The 25,005-nt window shown below is 39.2% G+C and overlaps 1 protein-coding gene across 2 annotated transcripts in view; it reads right to left on the bottom strand.

Moving 5' to 3' along the window:
* The window catches only part of LOC124790061 (beta-alanine-activating enzyme), a 180,208-nt gene that overhangs the window by 79,347 nt on the left and 75,856 nt on the right, over positions 1-25,005 (bottom strand). For both annotated transcript variants that reach the window (XM_047257624.1, XM_047257625.1), the window contains exon 6: positions 4,094-4,367. In XM_047257624.1, coding sequence (XP_047113580.1) covers positions 4,094-4,367 — 274 coding nt within the window. The remainder of the gene's footprint in view (positions 1-4,093; positions 4,368-25,005) is intronic.

The following is a 25,005-nucleotide window of genomic DNA, read 5'->3' as shown; positions in this document are numbered from 1 at the left end:
TAATACTACATGCGCACTATTTCCTTCAATAAGAGATACTAATTCAGGAACCTTGCCCTGGATACTCCTGCAGTTTACCAATATTACGTTAACTTTTCCTGTTTTTGGTCTCTGAGGACGGACGTTCTTTATCAACGATGATAATGTCCTCTCTGGTAAGCCGTCAGGTATTTTATCGTTTCGCCCAAGGGGGGGTCCCTCTAACCTAAAAAACCCCCGTGTGCACGCCACACGTACTCTGCTACCCTAGTAGCTGCTTCCGGTGTGTAGTGCACGCCTGACCTGTCTAGGGGGGCCCTACAGTTCTCCACCCAATAACGGAGGTCGATGAATTTGCAACCATTATAGTCGCAGAGTCGTCTGAGCACTTTGGAACTCATGAGTGATTCCTTCCAATGATTTCATGCAGTTTTTTACAATCGCTCTCCGCAATGCTCAGTGGTCCCTGCCCATCACTGCATAAGGCCTGCCTGGTCTGGGTTGAGCTGTGGTTCCATTTCACAGTCGCATCATCAGCATTCTGCATGGGCAGCTTTAGAAGGGTTGAAATATCCCTGATGGATCTGTTACCCAGGTGACATCCAATGACTAGCACAAATTCATACCCACTGAGCTCTCCTCACTGACCCATTCAACTGATGTAGTACATCTCTACTGACAACACAATATCCTCGACCTCTTTTGACACTTGTGGATCCACCTCTTGTGACATGTAGTGATCAATTCCACATTACTTAGGGGTGTCTGGATATTTTTGGTCAGGTAGTGTGCCAACAAAAAAAATAACAGTACCATAATTAACTAGGTTGAATGCAGTATATATGCAAAATATGATCTTATCAAGCAGGAATATGGAGGGATTAAATTACAGCAAACAATTTTTTATATGTAGATATATTTTACCTGTATCCATAAGTTAACACAAAATGTATTTAACAGTACAAAAAAGGTTATTCTTTAAAAAATTAAAAAGAGAGAGAAGAGGAGTCATCTTGCATACTTTAATTTCTGCACAGTTATCTAGAACATAAATTAACAATAAATAACTAGAATACAATGAACAACCGTTTAAATACAAAACTGTTGGTCATAAATTTGTATATCTGGAAGAGTAGTCGTGAACTCACGAAATGTCTCCTCCTCTCTTTCTAAACTTATATTATGCTTAAAGTTCAGTAATGACTAGTAAAACTGACTATTTACATCTGCAAAACATTCAGATGTTCATGCCAGAGAAAATACAATGGAATTTGCCTAGTGAAATATATAGCAGATACAAATAAACTGTGAATGATACAGAACATGGTTGTTATTTGCACATGACTAATCAATAACACTCCTCAACAATCAGGCCACTTGGGTGAAATATTATTTATTCCTGAAGTAAAGCATGTTTCTCTTTGTGCCCTTGTTGTTTTTATATTTTCTTAAAATTCACAGAGTATTACACTATTCAAGATTCTATGAGCATGTTTTTTAAGTAAGTACTGTTTTGAAATTAAAAAAAGACGTGCTAAGATATCTCAATAATTTTATTTTTGCATGAAAGCCTATACCTTAATCTACTATTCTACATAATTTCCATCAATATTGAGGCACTTGTCATAACGTTGTACCAGTTTTTGAATACCCTCCTCATAGACGTCTGCCCCATGAGTTGTTAACCACTGCATCATCACTGTTTTGACTTCGTCACCGTCTTGAAGACGCTGGCCGCCCAGGTGATTCTGCAAGTGCAGGAACAGATGGTAGTCACTGGGTGCAAGATCGGGGCTGTACAGAGGATGATCTAGAGTTTCCCATCGAAAAGATGTGATGAGATCTTTGGTCTGATTCGCCACATGTGGACGGGCATTGTCTTGCAGCAAAACGAAGCCTTTGCCCAACTTGCCACTTCTTTTGTTCTGAATTGAACGGCCCTACAGTTCTCCACCCAATAACGGAGGTCGATGAATTTGCAACCATTATAGTCGCAGAGTCGTCTGAGCACTTTGGAACTCATGAGTGATTCCTTCCAATGATTTCATGCAGTTTTTTACAATCGCTCTCCGCAATGCTCAGTGGTCCCTGCCCATCACTGCATAAGGCCTGCCTGGTCTGGGTTGAGCTGTGGTTCCATTTCACAGTCGCATCATCAGCATTCTGCATGGGCAGCTTTAGAAGGGTTGAAATATCCCTGATGGATCTGTTACCCAGGTGACATCCAATGACTAGCACAAATTCATACCCACTGAGCTCTCCTCACTGACCCATTCAACTGATGTAGTACATCTCTACTGACAACACAATATCCTCGACCTCTTTTGACACTTGTGGATCCACCTCTTGTGACATGTAGTGATCAATTCCACATTACTTAGGGGTGTCTGGATATTTTTGGTCAGGTAGTGTGCCAACAAAAAAAATAACAGTACCATAATTAACTAGGTTGAATGCAGTATATATGCAAAATATGATCTTATCAAGCAGGAATATGGAGGGATTAAATTACAGCAAACAATTTTTTATATGTAGATATATTTTACCTGTATCCATAAGTTAACACAAAATGTATTTAACAGTACAAAAAAGGTTATTCTTTAAAAAATTAAAAAGAGAGAGAAGAGGAGTCATCTTGCATACTTTAATTTCTGCACAGTTATCTAGAACATAAATTAACAATAAATAACTAGAATACAATGAACAACCGTTTAAATACAAAACTGTTGGTCATAAATTTGTATATCTGGAAGAGTAGTCGTGAACTCACGAAATGTCTCCTCCTCTCTTTCTAAACTTATATTATGCTTAAAGTTCAGTAATGACTAGTAAAACTGACTATTTACATCTGCAAAACATTCAGATGTTCATGCCAGAGAAAATACAATGGAATTTGCCTAGTGAAATATATAGCAGATACAAATAAACTGTGAATGATACAGAACATGGTTGTTATTTGCACATGACTAATCAATAACACTCCTCAACAATCAGGCCACTTGGGTGAAATATTATTTATTCCTGAAGTAAAGCATGTTTCTCTTTGTGCCCTTGTTGTTTTTATATTTTCTTAAAATTCACAGAGTATTACACTATTCAAGATTCTATGAGCATGTTTTTTAAGTAAGTACTGTTTTGAAATTAAAAAAAGACGTGCTAAGATATCTCAATAATTTTATTTTTGCATGAAAGCCTATACCTTAATCTACTATTCTACATAATTTCCATCAATATTGAGGCACTTGTCATAACGTTGTACCAGTTTTTGAATACCCTCCTCATAGAAGTCTGCCCCATGAGTTGTTAACCACTGCATCATCACTGTTTTGACTTCGTCACCGTCTTGAAGACGCTGGCCGCCCAGGTGATTCTGCAAGTGCAGGAACAGATGGTAGTCACTGGGTGCAAGATCGGGGCTGTACAGAGGATGATCTAGAGTTTCCCATCGAAAAGATGTGATGAGATCTTTGGTCTGATTCGCCACATGTGGACGGGCATTGTCTTGCAGCAAAACGAAGCCCTTGCCCAACTTGCCACTTCTTTTGTTCTGAATTGAACGGCACAGATTGTGCAATGTCTTACAGTAAGCTGCTGCATTGATTGTCTCATTACAAGGACGAAATTCCACAAGCAATACTCCTTTCCTGTCCCAAAAAACTGTGCACATAAATTTCCAGGCAGAAACTGTTTGCTTAAACTTCACTTTTCTGGGTGAATCTTACCTCTGTACAGCCCCGATCTTGCACCCAGTGACTACCATCTGTTCCTGCACTTGAAGAAAACACCTGGGTGGTCAGCATCTTCAAGACGATGACGAAGTCAAAACAGTGGTGATGCAGTGGTTAACAAGTCAGGCGGCAGACTTCTATGAGGAGGGTATTCAAAACCTGGTACAACATTATGACAAGTGCCTCAATATTGACAGAAATTATGTAGAAAAGTAGATTAAGGTACAGGCCTTCATGTTAAAATAAAAATTATTGGGATATCTTAGCATGTCGTTTTTTAATTTCAAAATGGTACTAAAAAACATGCCTCGTATAAGTCAGCTGTATAAGGATAAGGAAATAACATGTTTTTTTCCCAAGATGTAGGAAATGTTGGAATAAATTACCATGTCTTGTGAGAGGAAACTTCTTAAGTTCAACAACAACATCAGGAACATGATCCACAGGTAAGACGTCCATAAGGTTCTTTCGCAGTTGAGAGCAGTCAACACATTCAGAAACAGCCAAGATGAGACTGGAATCCACTAATACTGCACAACATATTGCACCAGAAGTCAGCCTTGTTGCTGTAGTTTCTATCAGTAACAAGTCTAATCGGCGTCCCCATCGTTTTGTCATTCTATCATGCCGGCCCATGTAGAAAAGATGGTCTGGACCCACCTGAGGAACATAACAAGATTGGTTATGATTTTGCAGCTAATTTTCCTTTGCCAGATAAAACTGCTAAAATGAAATGAAATAAATTCTCATTTATAAATTGCAGTATTATTCACTTACTTAATCACTGACTTGACAGGAAATAAATACAGAAATAAAATGACAATTATAGACATTCAAATCTTTGTAAGTGAAAGCAAAGAACAACACTAAACTCTCTTCAGTGACAAAATGTAAAGTACCAATGAAAATTATATGCATGCATTTACAGTTCTCATCAGTCAACATATTAACTGATGAACTCTGCATGCTGGCCCTCTTCATCACACCGGTAATTTCAGCTGACAAGAATCTAGAATCTAAAGCTCAAACACTTCTCAGTATTCCCTCTGCTATGATAATGACAAAGTAATGAAAACACAATATTACAGTGTTGTTGTGGTGTTCAGTCTGATGACTGGTTTGATGCAGCTTTCCATGCTAGTCTATTCTGTGTAAGCTGCTTCATCTCTGTGTAGCTACAACAACTTGCATCCATTTGAACCTACTTACCGTATTCAAGCCCTCGTCTCTCTCTCTCTACAATTTGTATGCCCCACAGTTCCCTCATTTACCAAATTGATAATTCCTCGACGCCTCAGGATGTGTCCTCTCAACTGATCCCTACTTTCAGTCCAGCTGTATCATTAACTCCTTCTCCCCTAATTCAACAGAGCATCATTTGCCTTGTCCACAGATTTATGTCATTACCAACTCACAATGTTTTTTTTTTCTTTTTTTTTCTTCCTGTTCCTGAACATTAACTCCCTTTCCAAATTTCTCCTTGATTTCCATCACAGTTTGCTCAGTGTAAAGATTGAACAACATTTGAGATAGGTCCCAACCTTGCATTACTCCTTAATCAACTATTGCTTCCCTTCCACATTCTTCAGCTCTTGTAACTGCAGTCTGGTTTCTGCACATGTGGTAAATAACTTTTCAGGCCCTGTGTTTCACCCTGCTACCTTCAAAACTTACAAATGCTACAAGCATAGGTTTGTCTTTCTTCAACCTATCTTCTTATATAAATTGTAGGGTCTGTATTTCTCTTGTATCCAAACTGATCTTCCCCAGGATTGGCCTCTTCAAGTTTTTCCATTCTTCTGTAAATAACTGATGTCAATATTTTGCAACCATGAATATTAAACTGAAGGTTTGATAGTACAAACAACTGTCTTTTATGGAATTGGAAATGTTACATCCTTCTTGAAGTCAGAGGGTAATTCCTGTGTCTCATATGCAGTATCTCACACATCAGGTGAAATAATTTTGTCATGGTTGCTCTCCCAAGGTTCTCAATAATTCTGAAGAAATGTCGCCAACTCCAGGAGCCGTGTATCTACTTAGGTCCTTCAAATTTTTCTCCAGTAACATATCACCTATCTCAGCTTTGCCTATTTCCTTTTCTCTTTATGTAATACTGTCCTCAATTTTGTTCCCTTTATATAGTTCCTCTATATATTTCTTCCACCTTTCAGCTTTCCCTTCTTTGCTTAGTGCTGGTTTGCCATCTGAGCTCTTGATATCCGTACAGTCACTTCTCTCTTCTCCAAAGGTCTCTTTTATCTTCCTACAGAGAGCATCCATCTTTCCTCTAGTAATGCATGGTTCTATATCCTTGCATTATTCCTCTACCCATTCCTGCTAGCCATCTTTCATTTTCTGTCAACCAAATGTTTTACACATATTTATTCCCCTTTGCCAGCTTCATTTGCTACATTTTTAAATTTTCTGCTTTCATCAATTAAATTTAATATTTCCTTAGTTATTGAAGGATTTGTATAAGGCCTTGTCTCTTTATCTATTTGATCCTCTGCTGCCTTATCTGTTTCATCCATCAAAGCTACCCAATCAGTTTCTATCATATTCCTTGCCCTCATTTCAGTCCAGCATTGCATAATTCTCCCTCCGAAACTCCCAAAAATCTCTGGTACATTCAACTTTTCCAGGTCCCACCTCCTTAATTTCCTATCTTTTTGCAATTTCTTCCGTTTTACTCTGCAGTTCATAACAAATGAATTATGGTCAGCGTCCATATCTCCATCTGGAAATGTCTTATAACTGTGCAAAATTCTACCAGGTGGCTTCCTTTTTCATTCCTTTCCACCAGGCCATGTCCTACTACTATTTTTTTCTTCTCTTCCTATTCCTACTACCAAGCCCCAAATCACCCAACACAATTAAAGTGTTATCTCCTGTAACTAGCTGAATAATTTTCTTTAACTCATCATACATTCTTCCAATCTCTTCATCATTTACAGAGATAGTTGTCGTATAAACTTGTACTACTGAGATTAGCATTGGCTTCATGTCTCCCTTGGCTATAATAGTGTGTTCACTATGCTGTTCATATTTGCTTAACTGCATTTCTATTTTCTTACCCGTTATTAGACCTATTCCTGCATTATCTTGGTCATATTTTGTGTTGATAACCCTGTACTATATGACCAAAAGTCCTGTTCTCTCTGCCACTGCACTTCACTAATTCCCACTATTTCTAACTTCAACCTGCCCGTTTCCCTTTGTGAAACACCTAACCTACCGACCCACTAAGGGACCTAATGTTCCACACTCTTGATGACACTGTCCCCTTGAGTAGCCCCCATCTGGAGATCTGAATGGAGAACTATTTTACCCTGGAGGATGCCATCATCATTAAGCCATACAGTAGAGGTGCATACCCTTGCACCAAAAAATTACAGCTATAGGTTCCCCCTATTTTCAGCCATTTTCAGTACCACAATAGCAGTGCCATGTTGGCTAGAGTTACCAGACCAGATCAATCAATCATGCACCCATCATGCAGACTGTTAATGCTGCAACTACTGAACAGGCTGTTGTCCCCCATCCCCTTTTTTTCAGGAACTAAAAGTTAGTCTGGCTATTGTCAAAATATAGGTACCGTTACTTGTTAGGAGGTTTAATATGAAAAGAAGTGTGCAGCTGACACTTGTTGAGAATGAGGTCAACATCATGGGATTTGGGGTAGGACCACGTGAAATTTAATCATGAGAATGTATTTAGGGATTCCAAACATTTAAACAGGTCAGTCTCACCATGAGTCCTTATGGCAAAGATGTCATCAATGTATCTAAACCTAATGAGGGGCTGAAGACTTGTGGATTCCTGGATAGTCCCTAGAAGAAATCCATGAAAAGGGTCACTTCCATGTCACACTATCGAGGCGAGTGTCGCAGCTGCTGATCTTCCACTCCTATGCATTAATTTGACGAGGGTGGGACCCACCATGACTGGATGGCCCAAGTGCTATACATTTATGTTAACATAATTATTTGGTGACAACTGATGATAAAGCTTTATGCTTACAAACCAGTCATGCAACAACTAAAAAATTACTCGCAACTGATGCAGATTTTTTATTCTATTAATATGTTCTTCAGTTGCAGATGTTTGCCGGATCAAATACTTTGTACTATAGGTTGCAGGTGTTGATCAACTAAGGCAGATATATGTTTAGTGGGTGCTTAGAAGACAGCAATTTTGGGTAGCTAGGGTAATTAGGTTTATGGATCTTAGCAAGAAGATGAAGAGTAGTGCTGCTGACCCTTCAAAAAACCCGCTTAGAAGTACGTCTCTTGTCACTCAGTATTATGCTGCTCTTGAATGTATTAATCAACTACTTTGACAAGGCTATGACCTCCTACAATCAGACCCTGAAACGAGGTGCACTCTGCGTGATATTTTGTCCACCACACTTAGAATAGCTTTTCCTCACTCCAACACTCCACATATTCTGGAATATCCTGGTCATATCCTACGCTCCTTCTCCACCCTATTTCCCTATGACTGCAAGCATCTTCACTGTAAGACTTGCCCTATGAACCTCCTATCACCACCTATATCAGCCCTGTAACTGGCAAAACATACATCTATATCTATACTCTGCAAACCACTGTGAGCTGCACGGCAAAGGGTACCATATATTGGGGTTTCTTCCTCTTCCATTGAGGTATGGAGCACAGGAAGAATGATTGTTTGAATGTCTCTGTGTGTTGAGTAATTATTCTAATCGTATCTTCATGATCCCTGTATGAGCAATACATAGGGGGTTGTAGTAGACTCCAAGAGTAACCACTTAAGACAGTTCTTGAAACTTCGTTAATAGACTTTCTCGAGGTAGTTTACATCTATCTTCAAAAGTCTTCAAGCCAGTGCCTTCAGTATCTCTGCGACTCTCTCCCACGGATTAAACAAAACCTGTGACCATTCATGCTGCCCTTCTCCATATAAGTTCTCTATGCTCTATTAGTCCTATCCAGTAAAGGTACCACACCCTTCAGCAATATCTTAGAACCAGTCACACAACTGATTTACTGATTTGTAAGCAGTCTCCTTTGTAGATTGCTTGCACTTTCCCAGTGTGCTACCAATAAACTGAAGTCTGCCGCCTGCTTTAACCACAACTGAACCTATGTGACCATTCTACTTTATATTCCTACAAAGTGTTAGACCCAGATATTTATATGAGTTGGTCGATTGCAACTGCGACTCACTGACATTAGTCACAGGATACTATGTTTTTTCATTTTGTGAAGTGCAAAATTTTACATTTTCGAACATTTAAAGCAAGTTGCCAACCACTGAACCACTTTGAAAGCTCATCAAGATCCGACTGAATATTTATGCAGCTTCTTTCAGACAGTACTTCACTATAGATAAGTACGTCATTTGCAAAAAGCCTGATTTTACTATTAACATTGTCTGCAAAGTCCTTAATATACAAAACAAACAGTAAGGGTCCCAACACACTTGCCTGGGGCACACCCAAAGTTACTTCTACATCTGACGATGACTCTCCATACAAGATAACAGGTTGTGTACTCCCTACCAAAAAGTCCTCAATACAGTCACAAATTTCACTTGATGCCCCATTTGATCATACAAAATGACAATAAGCTTAGGTGTGGTACTGAGTCAAATGCTTTTCAGAAATCAAGATATACAGCATCTACCTGATTGCTTTGATCTAAAGCTTTCAGTATGTCATGTGAGAAAAGTGCAAGTTGGGTTTCACATGACTGATGTTCTCGAAATCCATGTTGGTTGGGATTGAGGAGGTCATTCTGTTCAAGACACCTGATTACATTTGAGATCAGAATATGATATAAGATTCTACTCAGAATATGTTCTAAGATTCTACAACAACTCGACATCAAGGATATTGGATGGTAGTTTTGTGGATCACTTTTACTACCCTTCTTGTAGATGGGTGTGACCTGTGCCTTTCCCAAGAACTGGGCAATGTTTTTCTTCGAGGGATCCATGATAGATTATAGTTAGAGAAGGAACTAACTGAGCCAAAAATTCAGAGTAGAATCTGATAGGGATTCCACCAGACCCTGGAGCTTTGATCAAATTTAATGACTTCAGATCTTCCTCAATACCACTGACATTAATACTTATTTCATTCATCTTTTCAGTGGTACGACAATTAAATTGGGGCAATTCTCCTAGGTTTTCCTTTGTAAAGGAACATTTGGAAATAGAGTCAAGCATATCAGCTTTTGCTTTGCTACCCTCAATTTGTGGAGATGAAGATGAAATGGGAGATATGGATACTGTGTGAAGAGTTTGACAGAGCACTGAAAGACCTCAGTCAAAACAAGGTCCTGGAAGTAGACAACATTCCATTAGAACTACTGATAGCCTTGGGAGAGCCAGCCATGACAAAACTCTACCATCTGGTGAGCAATATGTATGAGACAGGCAAAGTACCCTCAGACTTCAAGAAGACTAATAATTCCAATTTCAGAGAAAGCAGGTGTTGACAGGTGTGAAAATTACTGAACTATCAATTTAATAAGTCATGGTTGCAAAATACTAACACGAATTCTTTACAGACAAATGAAAAAACTGGTAGAAGCCAACCTTGGGGAAGATCAGTTTGGATTCCGTAGAAATGTTGAAACACATAAGGCAATACTGACCCTACAATTTATCTTAGAAGATAGATTAAGGAAAGACAAGCCTACATTTCTTGCATTTGTATACTTAGAGAAAGCTTTTGACAATGCTGACTGGAATACTCTCTTTCAAATTCTAAAGGTGGCAGGGATCAAATATAGGGAGCAAAAGGCTATTTGCAACTTGTACAGAAACCAGATGGTGGTTATGAGTTGAAGGATATGAACAGGAATCAGTGGTTGGGAAGGGAGTGAGACAGGGTTGTAGCCTATCCCCGACATTATTCAATCTATATATTGAGCAAGCAGTAAAAGAAACAAAAGAAAAATTTGGGGTAGGAATTAAAATCCATGGAGAAGAAATAAAAACTTCAAGGTTTGCTGACAACATTGTAATTCTGTCAGAGACAGCAAAGGACTTGGAAGAGCAGTTGAATGGAATGGACAGTGTCTTGAAAGGAGGATATAATATGAACATCAACAAAAGCAAAATGAGGATAATGGAATGTAGTCAAATTAAATTGGGTGATGCTGAGGGAATTAGATTAGGAAATGAGACACTTAAAGTAGTAACTGAGTATTGCTATTTCGGGAGCAAAATATCTGATGATGGTCGAAGTAGAGAGGTTATAAAATGCAGACTGGCAATGGCAAGGAAAGCGTTTCTGAAGAAGAGAAATTTGTTAACATCGAGTATTGATTTAAGTGTCAGGAAGTCGTTTCTGAAAGTATTTGTATGGAGTGTAGCAATGTATGGAAGTGAAACATGGGCAATAAATAGTTTAGACAAGAAGAGAATAGAAGCTTTCAAAATGTGGTGCTACAGAAGAACGCTGAAGATTAGATGGGTATATCGTGTAACTAATGAGGAGGTACCGAGTAGAATTGAAAGGAGAGGAATTTGTGGCACAACGTGACTAGGAGAAGGGGTCGATTGGTAGGACATGCTCTGAGGCATCAACACATCACCAATTTAGTATTGTACGGGAGCGTAGAGGGGATGAATTGTAGAGGGAGACCAAGAGATGAATACATTAAGCAGATTCAGAAGGGTGTCAGTTGCAGTAGGTACTTGGAGATGAAGAAGTTTGCACAGGATAGAGTAGTAGGTAGAGTTGCATCAAACCAGTCTCTGGACTGAAGACCACAACAACAACAACAACCCTCAATTTCAGTTCCCGTGTCACTCACTAGAGATTGGACACTAACTTTGGTGCCACTAACAGCCTTTACATACGACCACAATTTGAGAAAGATCACTTGTAAATATTCTGATACAGCAGTCACTGAAGGCATCACGCATTGCTCTCTTGACAGCCAAATGTGTTTCATTCAGCATCTCTCCATCTACAGCCCTAACCTTTGTTTTACACTTATTACACACTAATCTCTGTTTCTTTAGAAGTTTCTTTACAGTGACTGTATACCATGGAGGTTCCCTCCTATTATGAACCGTTTTACTGCATAAATATTTATCCAGTGCACAGTCAACTATTCTTTTAAACTTGAATCAGAGTTCCTCTACATGCTCCTGCCCTCTGCTGAAAGTTTCAAGTTCCTCATGAGATATGACACAACAGATTTTTTTACCTAGTTTACTGAACATATATATCTTTCCACTTGTTTTAGTTGTTCATTGTTGCCACAACTGCATCATGGCCACTGATACCAGCTGTGATGTGGACATCCTCAAAGAGGTCAGGTCAATTTGTTGCCATTAGACCCAATACATTTCCATCACGAGCTGGGTTCCTAACTATCTGTTCTAGGTAGTTTTCAGAGAAGCAATTCAGTAATGTTTCAGAGGATGTCTTATGACGTCCATCACTAACAAAACTGTAATTTTCCAAATTAATTTCTGGATGATAAAGTCTTCACCAATGATTACAGTATGCTTGGGAAACTTACATACAAGTAAACTTTGGTTTTCTCTAATTTTCTGGTTACTTCAAGAGAATAGTCTGGTGGGTGATAGAAGGATCCAATTATCACTTTATGCCTACCCCGATACTGGGTCTTGCCCAATTTCTACCTCGGTGGATTTGAGTTTCTTGTCTACTGTGACAAATATACCACCGCCATTTACAATTTACCTATTCTTTCAAAATACACTCAGATTTTCCCCAGAAGTCTCAGTGGTATCTATTTCAGGTTTCAACCAATTTTCTGTGCCTAGTATTATGCGAGCTTCACTGCTTTTCACAAGCGCTTCAAACTCTGGCTCTTTGTTGTGAATGCTTCGGAAGTTTATCATTAGAATTTTAATACTCCTGTCAGTGGGAGGCATTTCTTTCGATCTTACACTGATACTTTAGGGTTTCCTACAGCCTTCATCATGTAGATTGGATGGAGAGTTGCCTAATCTAAAAAACCCTTGTGTACACCCCACACATAGTTATCTATCTGACTAGCAGCCTCTTATGTGTAGTGCACACCTGACCCATTTAGGGGGCCCTACAGTTCTCAACCCTATGGCGCAAGTCCAAGAATCGTAGCCTGGCTTGTCACAGAACTCTTGAAGTCTCTGGTTCAGTCCTTCCACTCAACTCAGAGCCAGAGGGCCACAATCAGTTCTGGGGACAATGCTGCAAATTGTGAGATTTGTTGAAACTCCATGTGCGAGGCTAGTCTCAGTCTTCGTTGAAATGACCCAAGAATGATCTTGGATCCCAGATAACAGGGGATCATTCATTCCAACATGTGCCAAAATTCGCAGTTGTTTGTACACTGTTCCTCAATGGCTGTTGGAATAGCCTCTTCAACATGTTGAATGAGGCCCCCACACATGCACACTGAGTGCACTTGGTGTCCTTTCCTGTCCCTTGCTGCCATTTCCCTAAAGGGCACCATCATTCGCCATATGTTTGAACTGCCGATGATTAATAGACCCCTACCCTTTTGCATTTGCTTCCTTCTGACACCGGACAAAACAGGTTTTCCCACAACAGATGAAGTGGGTCAAACTGGCTCATTTTCACTTCCAGAGACAGATAGCACCCCAAACTTGTTGGTTAGGAAGATCGGTACAACACCCTGCATCCTCCCTGGTCCCCCTCCACCCTGTACAGGACTCGTTGATCTACTATTGACACGCCACTCACAGTCAAGTGGACGAGTTATGACAGATCCTGTACTTTCAGCAGAGGAGATGTGATCCATGGGAGAGGATAGTACTTGAAGTACCAATGGTACAGGTATCACAGGTACACGACTCTCAGGAACTCTTCCAACGCACCAATTCAAAGCAGCTGCCATTCTTTTGACAGTAGTCAGGGTGATTTCCAGCTGCTGACGAACATCAACCAATTCATCCTGTGTTCAAGAACAGCGTTCATAGTGGGGCTGCATTTTAGCTGGTGCATTGTATTATACGGCAGTAAACTAGTAACTTTACGTTAATCCCACTGATTATCTTTTAATCTGTTTAGTTAAAAAGTTGGTGATTTCCAATTAGAATTGAAGCAATTACACAAAACGAGATTTCTATTAAGGCAACACAAACACCTGTGGTAAAAACTACTAGTTTCCTAAAACCCTTCCAGGTTAATTATAGTTGTTAGCAAACTCGAAAATCAAAGGGAGAGCCATCTGTGAAACAGCACACGTTGTGTACCAGCTGTTATGTAAACAGTGGAGTCATACCAAAATAAAAGTCCATTCAGTACGAGTACCAGCAAGTTAACAGTTAGGATGAATGGGCATGGACAGAGGAGGTATAATTGCAGCACAGTATCCTATTGCAGAGCATGCTCTACACGACAGCCATGACCTTGGTGCTTGTTTCGCCACCTGGATTTTCCTCTGACATCAGTTTCTTAGAACTCCACTGGTGGGAATTGGTGTTACAACAAGACCTAGATTCTCACCACCTGGCCTTAATTTACATTAATTTCTTCAGTCTCAACATTTCTTTTCAGTAACTATTCCTTTCTTTACTGTCTTTTAGTTTTCTATACATTGTATTTTCTGACCCGCCCATTTTTTTTCACCCCTCACGTCCACCTGTCTACCACATCTAATACAATTTCTGCTCTTATTAAGTTTTATACGGTGTTTTGTCAGTAATCCATCTTGCTTATTACCCTATCTTCCACCTCCAAACGCTTGGGTTTTCAAATCTCAACCTGTACTGTCCCCAACATTCAGTCTTCCCTTCTCATCCTGCCTGGCAAGTCTCCCCTGACCTGGGGTTCTGACCCCACCAGTTCTTTTTCTTCATCCCTCTTCCTTCCATTTCAACCCTTCTGCTACTTGGTGAGTAGATTTTTTATCCAATTATATTAGAAATACTGCCATTTATAATTTTTATGGATGTAAAATAGCGGTATACATAAAATTTAACTGTCTTCATTAACTTTAACAAGCAGCTGTAATGACTGTACTGTTTCCAGCAAAATGCCAATAAAATAAATATAAAAAATTAAATAAAACTGCATAATAACATTTTAGCTCAAGGATGACATATAACCTTTTTTTTTTCATTATGCCTACAGGTAGTTACTTAATGGGCATAATTTTCACTTTTACTTTACTATGTTTTTTTCCTAATCATGTTCTGAGACAGGGAACGGACTTTTAATGTATGAGAGTTAAAAATGAAATTTTCTTCATTCCTAAGATCACACACCTGTTAAAAGTGGTTCCCTATAAATAATTATGAACTGTTGTGCATAAAAATAAAGATCTTGTAGCATATCAACTACACCTACTGTTTTCATTATATAGTTGTTTTTCCCCTACACAACATAATTAAACAATTTTGTTTCATTTCACTTAATAAAAATATGCCTATTCATACAGGCTTCACCTAGATTTGATGCAGTAGGAATTATGGCTCCAATTAAGTGCCATTATTCAGAAATGCATTTTGCAACACTGTAACTCAGTCTGTACTCATTTGCAACAAAGAAATTTGTACAGTGCATAGGGCACAAGTGAGATAGCCATGTGTTGACCTACGCAGAGAGGGTAGTATGTTGCTCTTGGTAGCAAGCCCGTCACAAACTCACTTGGCCACAACTTGTCTCTGACAAGCAATAGGAGGTCATTCTATTGGATAATAGCCCTCAGTTTATGTGCAAAGTGTTCAGGAGTTCCCTGCAATCTTAGGGTGTGCAGCATACAAGGACCACCTGACAATTTCGGCGATACAACCCTAATGAGAGAGTAATGAAATAGTTGAACAGAATGTATTAATAAGGTAGAAGGGCATGACACCACCTCATATGAGATATACATATTCTATGTGAGGGGAATAAAAAATGAGCTGCAATTGAGAACAGGGAATAGAATAACAACAAAGAGTCACTCGCCACCCCCTACATATCCACTGACTGATCACAAAGGAGCACCCCCTTTGTGGCTGAGCAACTTCCAGGAGTGGAGAAACTGAATCACATTATTACCACTATTACCTTCTTGAAGATGTGGTCTCTCTAAGCAACTACATGAAAGGTTGTTTGTTTTTATGCTATGGATGTTTAACTTCTTTTAGCTAACAAAGCATCATAGGTGGCCTGTAATACATATTTGTTGTCTGAATGCAGTAAACGTGTTATATAATGTTTCCAGATGTTTTTCTACTTTACAGCTTTTTGGAACACAAGTTTCATAAGGTTATTGTTACTGTTTGGTACCACCTAAGATTTTTTACTGTCACATATGAATCTCCTTGGAATTGTATCTCATTGTCCTGCTGTTGCAAATGTAAGAAACATTTCAACCAATCCATTAATTCAGTTTAAGAAGTAGTTCTTGACCGAGAAGCAGCTGGGCACTTGCACTGACTCCAGAAGATGCAAGCTAATATTTGAACTGGATAATGAGCCTACAATGTGCAACAGCGGCACATGACTAGCCTCTCAGTTTGCAGGGTCCAAAGATGTAAGGCTAGAAAATTCCATGTGTATTAAATACAGAGGGCATCATGCATTAACCACATGATCAGCCATGCACAGGGCAGAATCGTGAAACCTTCTAGTAGTAGTGCATATCAATAGTTAGCCACTTCTACCCTTCTCCTTGAGCAATCCTACAGAATTTTGTGCTCTGCGTCACTCAAAGATTGCTTTTCAGCCAAGGTCAGAGAACCAGCAGGTGGCCAACCACCAGTTAACCTCAGTGAATTCCACCGCATGAGGTAAGCTCTTCTATCATGCTTACAGCCGTCCTTCTTACTCCTTCTCAGGGCACGACACTGCATACATCAAGATGTCCAGTTTTCCGGATTTTTTTAATACATTTCACATGACCACTTCACTTTCTTTGTGTGTTTTTTAAAAATGTGTGTTTGTGTGTTTATCAGTCTTTTTTGTTTGTGCTGAGGTGTCTGTATGCAGTTTGATATTCATGTGTTTGTTATGTAAGTGCATTTGTTATTGTGCATGGTGGGAGATGCGCTCTCTCTCTCTCTCTCTCTCTCTCTCTCTCTCTCTCTCTCTGTGTGTGTGTGTGTGTGTGTGTGTGTGTGTGTGTGTGTGTGTGTGTGCGTGTGCGTGCGTGGGTGCGTGGGTGCGTGTGTGTGTGTGGGCGCGCGCGCGCGCGCGCATATGCATATGCACGCACACACTTTTAGTGTGGAAGGAATTGTCAGAAGAAAGGAGATTGAGTGAGTTGCTATTTAGCCTGGTAATGTTCTAATCCCAATTTGTTATCACTTGATCAGTGAGTTGTTACTTATATTAATTTAGTCATTTGTTACTATTTTGTTCTTTGCAAGGATTCTTTGAATGTGAAAATTTTCTATAATGTTGAGAGTTTTCTGTTGTGACTGTTCATTCTGATAACTTTAACATTTTGTTCCATGTTGGATGGTCCATGTTTGTTTTGTGAAGGTGGAATTGCTATTTTCATACTTCCACCTTCTTATGTGTTATTTGTATCTAGTTTTGAAATTTCCATTTGTCATTCCCAGATACACTGACTTGTAAATTTGACATTCTAATTGGTATACTTTATTTGCCAGCCCAGCTCTATGGTATTTCTCTGGTTTTTATAGTGTGTGAGTAAATGTGACTAGAAAGTTTTTGTTGTTTGCATGCTTTGTGTGATCCTTGTTTCTTCAGTATGATTGCCATCCTGTGTGTTGAACTGTGTATTTACATTAATTTGTTAGTCCAGTCGTACATGTTTGTCTTCTGTATGTTTGTGTGTACTGTAGTGACTGTATTGATTGTGAAGATTTGGGGTGCTTATGCCCTCTATCTGTTTTAATTTTTCTTTAGCTGTGTTTTGATTTTGTCATCAAGTCACTGTACTGTATGTGTGATGTACCCACTGTGTCTGGCTGCGAGCTATATTGCTTCTAATCCATTTTCAAAGTTTTCTCTGCTGAGTGGATTTTATTTAGACAGTCTGTCATGTGTTGAACAACTGCTAGTTTGCGGCTTTGTGCATGAGTTGATGTGGCATGTGTAATTGGGTATGTTGATTTTCTGTAAATGTCAAACTTGTGCTTATTGTTTCTCTCTTTACTGTTGTATCCAGGAAGTGTATTTGTTTATACATTCATTTTTTCATAGTGAACTAAATATTTCAATGTATACTGCTTATTTATTTTCTGTGTTGATTCATCTAGTACACATATTATACCATCCACAATTCTATACCAGTAAATAATTTTGTATCCCTTTTTTGTGATATTACTATCTATTAACATAGCTATGTTGTTAGCCAGTCAAAATTGGAAGACCGGTTACTGTTATAAGATTAAGATTACACAAGCATTACTGTAGAAAATTTGCATAAGTATGCATGATAATACAGAACAAATTTGCATAAGTACAGCATAACACTTAATGACATATAGATTGAGAGCTTTTTAACAAGTACATTTTCACTTCTTTTCAGATGGCAGTGCATTGTTTAGGGAATCCATTTTGCTGTTTCATGGTCAAAGAACTTATTTAAATTGTACTGTGGTTTTTGGCATAGATTTTGTGACATATTTCCTCAAAATTTCATGACGTTCAGGGACTGCAATTTAGTATTTCGATGGTTGAAAATTTTCACAGCTGCTGTTGGAAAACTGTCCCGTGTCACGGAGTTAACAGCTTGGAATGCCTGTCTTCATTATTGCACATGTTATAATTGTCGTGTCAATCCTATTGGTAAACATTTCATGGTTTTCTTTCACGTACATAAGACAGGTGGAGACACACTGACTGAAAATCATCACTCCTATACGTGTGAAGATCAGTTTGCAGTGGTCCAGTTTCCTCCTTGATGTTATGATCCTTATTACTCTTTTTTCAGCCTGTAGAGTGACCCATAGTAACAGGCCATAGCTGACATGGCTGTGGAACGGTGAATAACATACCATCAGCTGATTCTGGTCAGATATCACATGCTTCAGTTTCCTCAGGAAGTATACGACTTGCAACAGTTTGTCACAAACATATGTAGTGTGCTCTTGCCAAGTGAGTTTACTACCCACCATAAACCTAAGAAGCTTCACAGTTCCTGCAGTTTAGAGGTATCCTGTGTCAATGAGGCTACATACAAATTTTTGTGTTTTTTCTTCATTTATTTTCATTTTTTTATAATAACTTCTTCTAGCATCTACTTCTTCTTGAGCCTTGCTGGCATCAATGCCTTTTCAGTACAGAACTGTGTCATCTGCAAATTGCAAGTACTGTCCATGAGAGCTTAAATCATTTACAAATAATAGGAATGGGTGGGGGCCCATTACCAATCCCTGTGGCACACCGTATCCCACCTTCCATTCACAGGATAGTCCTCCTTGGACTAATACGATCTGTTTTCTGTTTTCCAGATAAGATTTGAGGGCTGCCAGAACAGTGGCTCCATCTCCACATTTACTGGGGTTGTTTAGGAGTACCTTATCAGGAATGCAGTCAAACACCTTACTAAGGTCACAAAGGGTTAGTGCTACAGATTCTTTGTTCTCAAAACTCTAACCTAGCAACCAGATCTAGTGTTGCTGTTGTTGTAAATTTGCCTTTCTAGAAACGATGCTGTGCATCTGTGAAGTATTCTTTAATTTCAAAGTAACTTGATATTTTGTATTTCACTGCAGTCTCAATGACTTTTGCGAAGACTGGAATGATTGAGATTTGTCTGAAGCTTGCTACCATGGCTGGGTTACCTTTTTTATAAACTGGCACTGTCCATGCAAGTTTCAGAATATCTGGAAATACACCAGCAGTGAAACACTCATTAATTAACATAGTTAATGGTTCATCAATTTCGTACATAATTTATTGAGGACATTAGTAGACATCCCATACATATCATGACTACCAGAAGGTTTATAAGATTTTACAATCTTTATTATTTCATTTTTTTGTAATTCCCTCCAGTTCATCATGGTGCATCTCTTCTCATTTATTATAGCAGCTGCTGAGTCTACATTGAGATTTCAGATTGTACTTATAAGAGTTTCTCACAATGTCAATAAAATAACTACTAAAGTCATCTGTACTACACAAGCTTAAGGCAGAAGTGGTTTTCTTCCTGTGTTCAATGATCAGGTCCCAGGCTACCTTTTATGGGTTGTGAGCTCCTTTAGTAAATCTATGATTGCTTTTCCTTTTGCTTTCTTCTACACTCTTTCCATAATGTCTTTTAGCTTGTAAATATCTGCTGTAGAACACTTCCTTTGCACTGGAATCTGTTGCTGTATCGTAGTGATCACAAAATTTTAATTTTTTCAATTCATCAGTATACTATGGTTCCCCCCTCCCACACACACACACACACACACACACACACACACTCACACTGTGGGTGTGTTGTGACCTGCTCTTTTTAGGGCCCCGTTGGTCTTCTGTGGATAGATATAGTCAAATTTGGCTTTGATGATCTAAGAAAACTCTTCAAATGTATCAGTCACCGTCATTTCTGGCAATCCAGGCTGCCACTTTACTGCAGATACTGCTGTCTGAAAAGCTTTTAATGTTCCCTTATTCATGACCCTTTTTGTGAATACTTAATTAGAATGCAGCTTTTATCTCTTTTTGTATATATTTCCATAATTAACGCACTGTGGTCAGAGATCATTGGGTCAACCACAGAAGTCTCATGTCCCCCAGTATTTAGGTTTATGATCACAGTGTCAAGGCAGGAATCACATCTGTTTGGTAGATGGTTTGCTACAGACGGCCTATGACTGAGTACTAGGTTCATAAATTCTCTCTCCTTGATGCTTTCTTCACCAAAGTGTGCACTGAAATCACCAAGCAATGTAATTTTTGATTTCAAGTGCATTAAGTAGCACAACCAAGATTCCATTTGGCTGAGAAAATTTTCAAAGTTTCCATTTGAAGAATTGTATACTGAGACAACAATTAGATTACGATCTAATAACTCCAAAGCAGCTAACTCTAAATCTTGGTCCATAGAACAGCTTTTTAAATTAGTTTCTTTAACACTGTGTTTTCTGTTGGCATATACACACTGAAGAGCCAAAGAAACTGGTACACCTGCCTAATATCATGTATAGCCACTGCGAGTATGCAGAAGTGCCACAATACGATGTGGCATGGACTCGACTAATATCTGAAGTAGTGTCGGAGGGAGTTGACAGCATCAATCCTGCAAGGCTGTCCATAAATCCGTATGAGGGTGGAGATCTCTTGTGACAGCACGTTGCAAGGTATCCAAGATATGCTCAATAATGTTCACATCTGGGGAGTTTGGTGACCAGCAGAAGTGTTTAAACTCAGAAGAGTGTTTGTGGATCCACTCTGTAGCAATTATGGATGTGTGAGGTGTCACACTGTCCTGCTGGAAATGCCCTAAGTCCGTCGGAATGAACAATGGACATGAATGGATGCAGGTGATCAGACAGGATGTTTAAGTATGTGTCACCTGTCAGAGTCATATCTAGACGTATCAGCTGTTATTACAGCTATGATGATGAAGTCCAGAAGATCACTGTGAGAAATACAAGGTCAAATTACTACTTCTTCTTCTTGTACCTTTGTCCCACATCAACACAGGGTCAGCATATTTAGTAACAAATTTGGCACATTTAATTGAAGGGGTGGCCTGTTGCCCTTCCTGGCACCACCCCATAACCCAACAGAATGGAAGATGTGTACCTCAACCGTCTGCATGTAGCGTTATCCATATGAAAATGAGTGAAAGTTTTCTAAATGTTTGTGAATTGTGTAAAGGAGGGTTACCAGCCCAGTATTCAGCAAGTGGAATGTAGGAAATTGTATAAAACCCACATCCAGGCTGGTAAGCACATTAACCCTCATCGTTAATCCACAGAGCGGATACGAACCGGGATTGGTGCACCTCCCATTCTAGAACTGGCACTTTAGCACGCACAGCTATCTGGGAGGTGCAGTCAAACTACTTTTACCCAAATATAATAATAACCCCATATTTGAAAAAACAGCTACAGTTCAACTGTTTTTTCCCCATTACCAAGAATTCAATTGCAGCACACTGTTTGTACTGCCTTGTGTAGATGCCATTCTGATGATTCACTATGGCTCTGGAGGGGGCCTTTATTTATCGAACAATCCTCATGGGTATGTCGGATATCTACTTATGTAAGCTTACTGTGGAAAATATTAGCCACTCCCTCAAAAAAGCACACTGGTTACTTTGGAGCACTGTAGTTGGGGTACCACTGGTACCAAATGGTCATGTGACCATCCACTACTGATAATGGGAAATCCAGGATGGAATAATGACAATATTATGAAAAGGATATTGCAAGTCTTTTTAGATGATGCCACTTCAGCGACTTTCATGTCAATGTTGATGAAAACGATGATGAAGGACACATAACAAACAGTCCCCTGCTGGGAATCAAACCCGGGCCTGCTACTCACTATACAGTGGAGATGCTGAGTCACAGATTGGCACAGCAAAAAGACTCAAACAAGTAAGCCTTCAGCCAAAGAGGCCTTCATATATATGCGAGTCACATGCACATGACCAGTGTCTCTGTGCGTGTGTGTGTGTGTGTGTGTGTGTGTGTGTGTGTGTGTGTGAGAGAGAGAGAGAGAGAGAGAGAGAGAGAGAGAGAGAGAGATGTCTAATTTGGATGAAGGCCTTTTTGGCCAGAAGCTCATTTGTTTGACAGTCTTTTTTGTTGTGCCTACCTGCAACTCAACATCTCCACTGTATGGTGAGCAGCAGTCTATCCTTTTCATAATACTGTCATTCGCCACTAACGTAGGTCATGGCAGTGACGTGGTGTGTATGTATCAGTCAGTTTTATGAAATTAATGCAGTAAGGTGGACTATCATGGAGATGTAACAGAACGGCAGTAAGGGGCTATCATGTTTGGACATGTCCATGAGCACACTGTGAATCCAGTGACCACACTTTGTCAGTGTATCAATGCAGACTGTCCAACTTGTTTACAACTGTCCAATTTGTTTACAGGGAATGATATAATACTCACAGTCATCTAATACAGCAATTATTTAAAAAAACATAAGTGACATGGGCTGGAACTAATGTCACTCCTTGCCAATGACAATTGGTTTCAAACCTGAAACAAATTACCGTTGTTCAGTGCAGGTCCATCTCAACCAGTTTGCAAAGGAACACTGCAAATGGAGGGAGTGGGTATTTGAAGTTGGGTACCTTGTAACAGGCCATTGCTCACAGCAACATGTAAAGCAACACTGCTGTAATGAGCCTGCAGCACCAACACATCATATCATTCGTAATTTTCACAATCATTTATAGATACTGTTTTGCCTGTATTTTGTTGCTATTTATGCTTATTTATGTTTTTGTACTAAATGTGTGCCATTGCTGTATTTCTAATGTAATCTGTGAAACTACTGCATGGTTTACTGGTTCATGTCTATGGTAGACAGAATTGAAATATCAGGATAGGAAAATCTGGAGAAAAGTCCCTCTGCATTATGAAGCACACCAACCAAAAAGATAGAGAGTGCGTGAACAGTGTGTGTCAAATGTGGATAAAGCAACAGTTCATAGTCAGGTATCACAGTCAGCACATCCCAGCTTGGTGACAAGGCTAATATCTATAAAGATACATGGAATTATTGCCTCAGATGGTGATCGGCTCCTCCAGTAAAGATATGGAATGTGTTAAGAATGGTCCATGGCATTTGAGCTACATAAATGCCAAGACAAAAATCACATAATATTCTATGACAGTGACACAGTGCTCCAAGTCATTGCCTCCAGGCCTTGTACTGCTTTTTAATATTGTAAATCAGTTGGCCCAGTATTTATATGCTATTTTATCAATATGGTTTAATTTACGTGTGCATGAAGCCAGTTATTGACCTAAGTCATATTATCTATAATAGGTTCCTGGTTCAAACCTTAAAATGTACCTTGTAGCATAATTAAAAAGGAGAAAAAACAAATTTTCATTACAGCCTAGTTACGTGGTGCAGTTAGTTGCACAATGTTGTAATACGTTTTGAATTTCATAAAACAAATAGCAAGCAATCTAAAAGTTACTTTTTATGACAATTATATTCAACAATATTATGAAAAGGATAGTTGCTACTCACCATATAGCGGTAATGTTGAGTCACAGATAGGCACAACAAAAAGACTGTCACAAAATAAGCTTTTGGCCAATGCCAGCATTTATCAGAACTTGACAACACACACACACACACACACACACACATGAGTGCACGCATGCACAGATGCAAATGCAATTCACACACACATGACCATAGTCCCTGGCAGATGAAGCCAGCCTGTCTGGCTTCGCAAATGCAATTCACACACTCATGATCATAGTCCCTGGCAGGTGAAGCCAGCCTGTCTGGCTTCAGTTAGCGGTGACTGGTCGTGTGTGTGTGTGTGTGTGTGTGTTTGTGTGTGTGTGTGTGTGTGTGTGTGTGTGTGTGTGTGTGAGTTGTGTTTGCGTGTGTGCGTGTGTGTGTGTGCGTGCGTGTGTGTGTGTGTGTGTGTGTGTGTGTGAGTTGCATTTGTGTGTGTGTGTGTGTGTGTGTGTGTTTGTTGTCTATTTCTGCCTTGTTGGCAGAAAGCTTATATTTTGTGACAGTCTTTATTGTTGTGCCTACCTGCGACTTAGCATCTCCACTGTATGGTGTATAGCGACTACCCTTTTCATAATATTGTTACATTACATCCTGGATTTTCCATTGTTTAACTATACTCAACAATCATTCACAATAACTGATTTAGCTGTGTTTAGCATTACACTGTCTGCAAAGTGTGGAAGGTGTATGATTATTTACATGTGGTTGTGAATTTTGGAAACCTATGTAGAAAAAGTTGGGTTGCAGAATGACTTCCTCGGTTGCGTTAGAAGCTGTTTCACTCAAAACTGTACGGAATATTTTAGTAGCTGTTAATGAGAGGGAGTGATTTTCTGGTTAATTAGTGTCTCACAGTAGAGTGTTTAATCAGTATTACAGGTAAATATATTATTATAGGAATGCAGTTCCGCCTTGAGCAAACACTAAAACATGTTTCGGTGATGTTACCATTTCCTTACTCATTAAAAGAATGTCTGAATTGGACTGGTGACTGTGATTTTACCTTGTTACAACACATAATTACTAATTTACATGACCAAACAGAAACAATCTGCTATCCACATTGTTTTGCACACTAATTGTGGTATGTTTTGGAGAAGAGTAATTAATTTTCGGTCAGACTGGCTAAATGAACCACTAGTAACACAATCACAGTTAAAAATTTAGTAAAACAACAGCTCACATGATTT

This window comes from Schistocerca piceifrons, chromosome 3 (genome assembly GCF_021461385.2).
Source record: "Schistocerca piceifrons isolate TAMUIC-IGC-003096 chromosome 3, iqSchPice1.1, whole genome shotgun sequence".
In the NCBI taxonomy this organism is placed as follows: domain Eukaryota; kingdom Metazoa; phylum Arthropoda; class Insecta; order Orthoptera; family Acrididae; genus Schistocerca; species Schistocerca piceifrons.
This window is presented reverse-complemented; position numbering and strand designations above follow the sequence as displayed.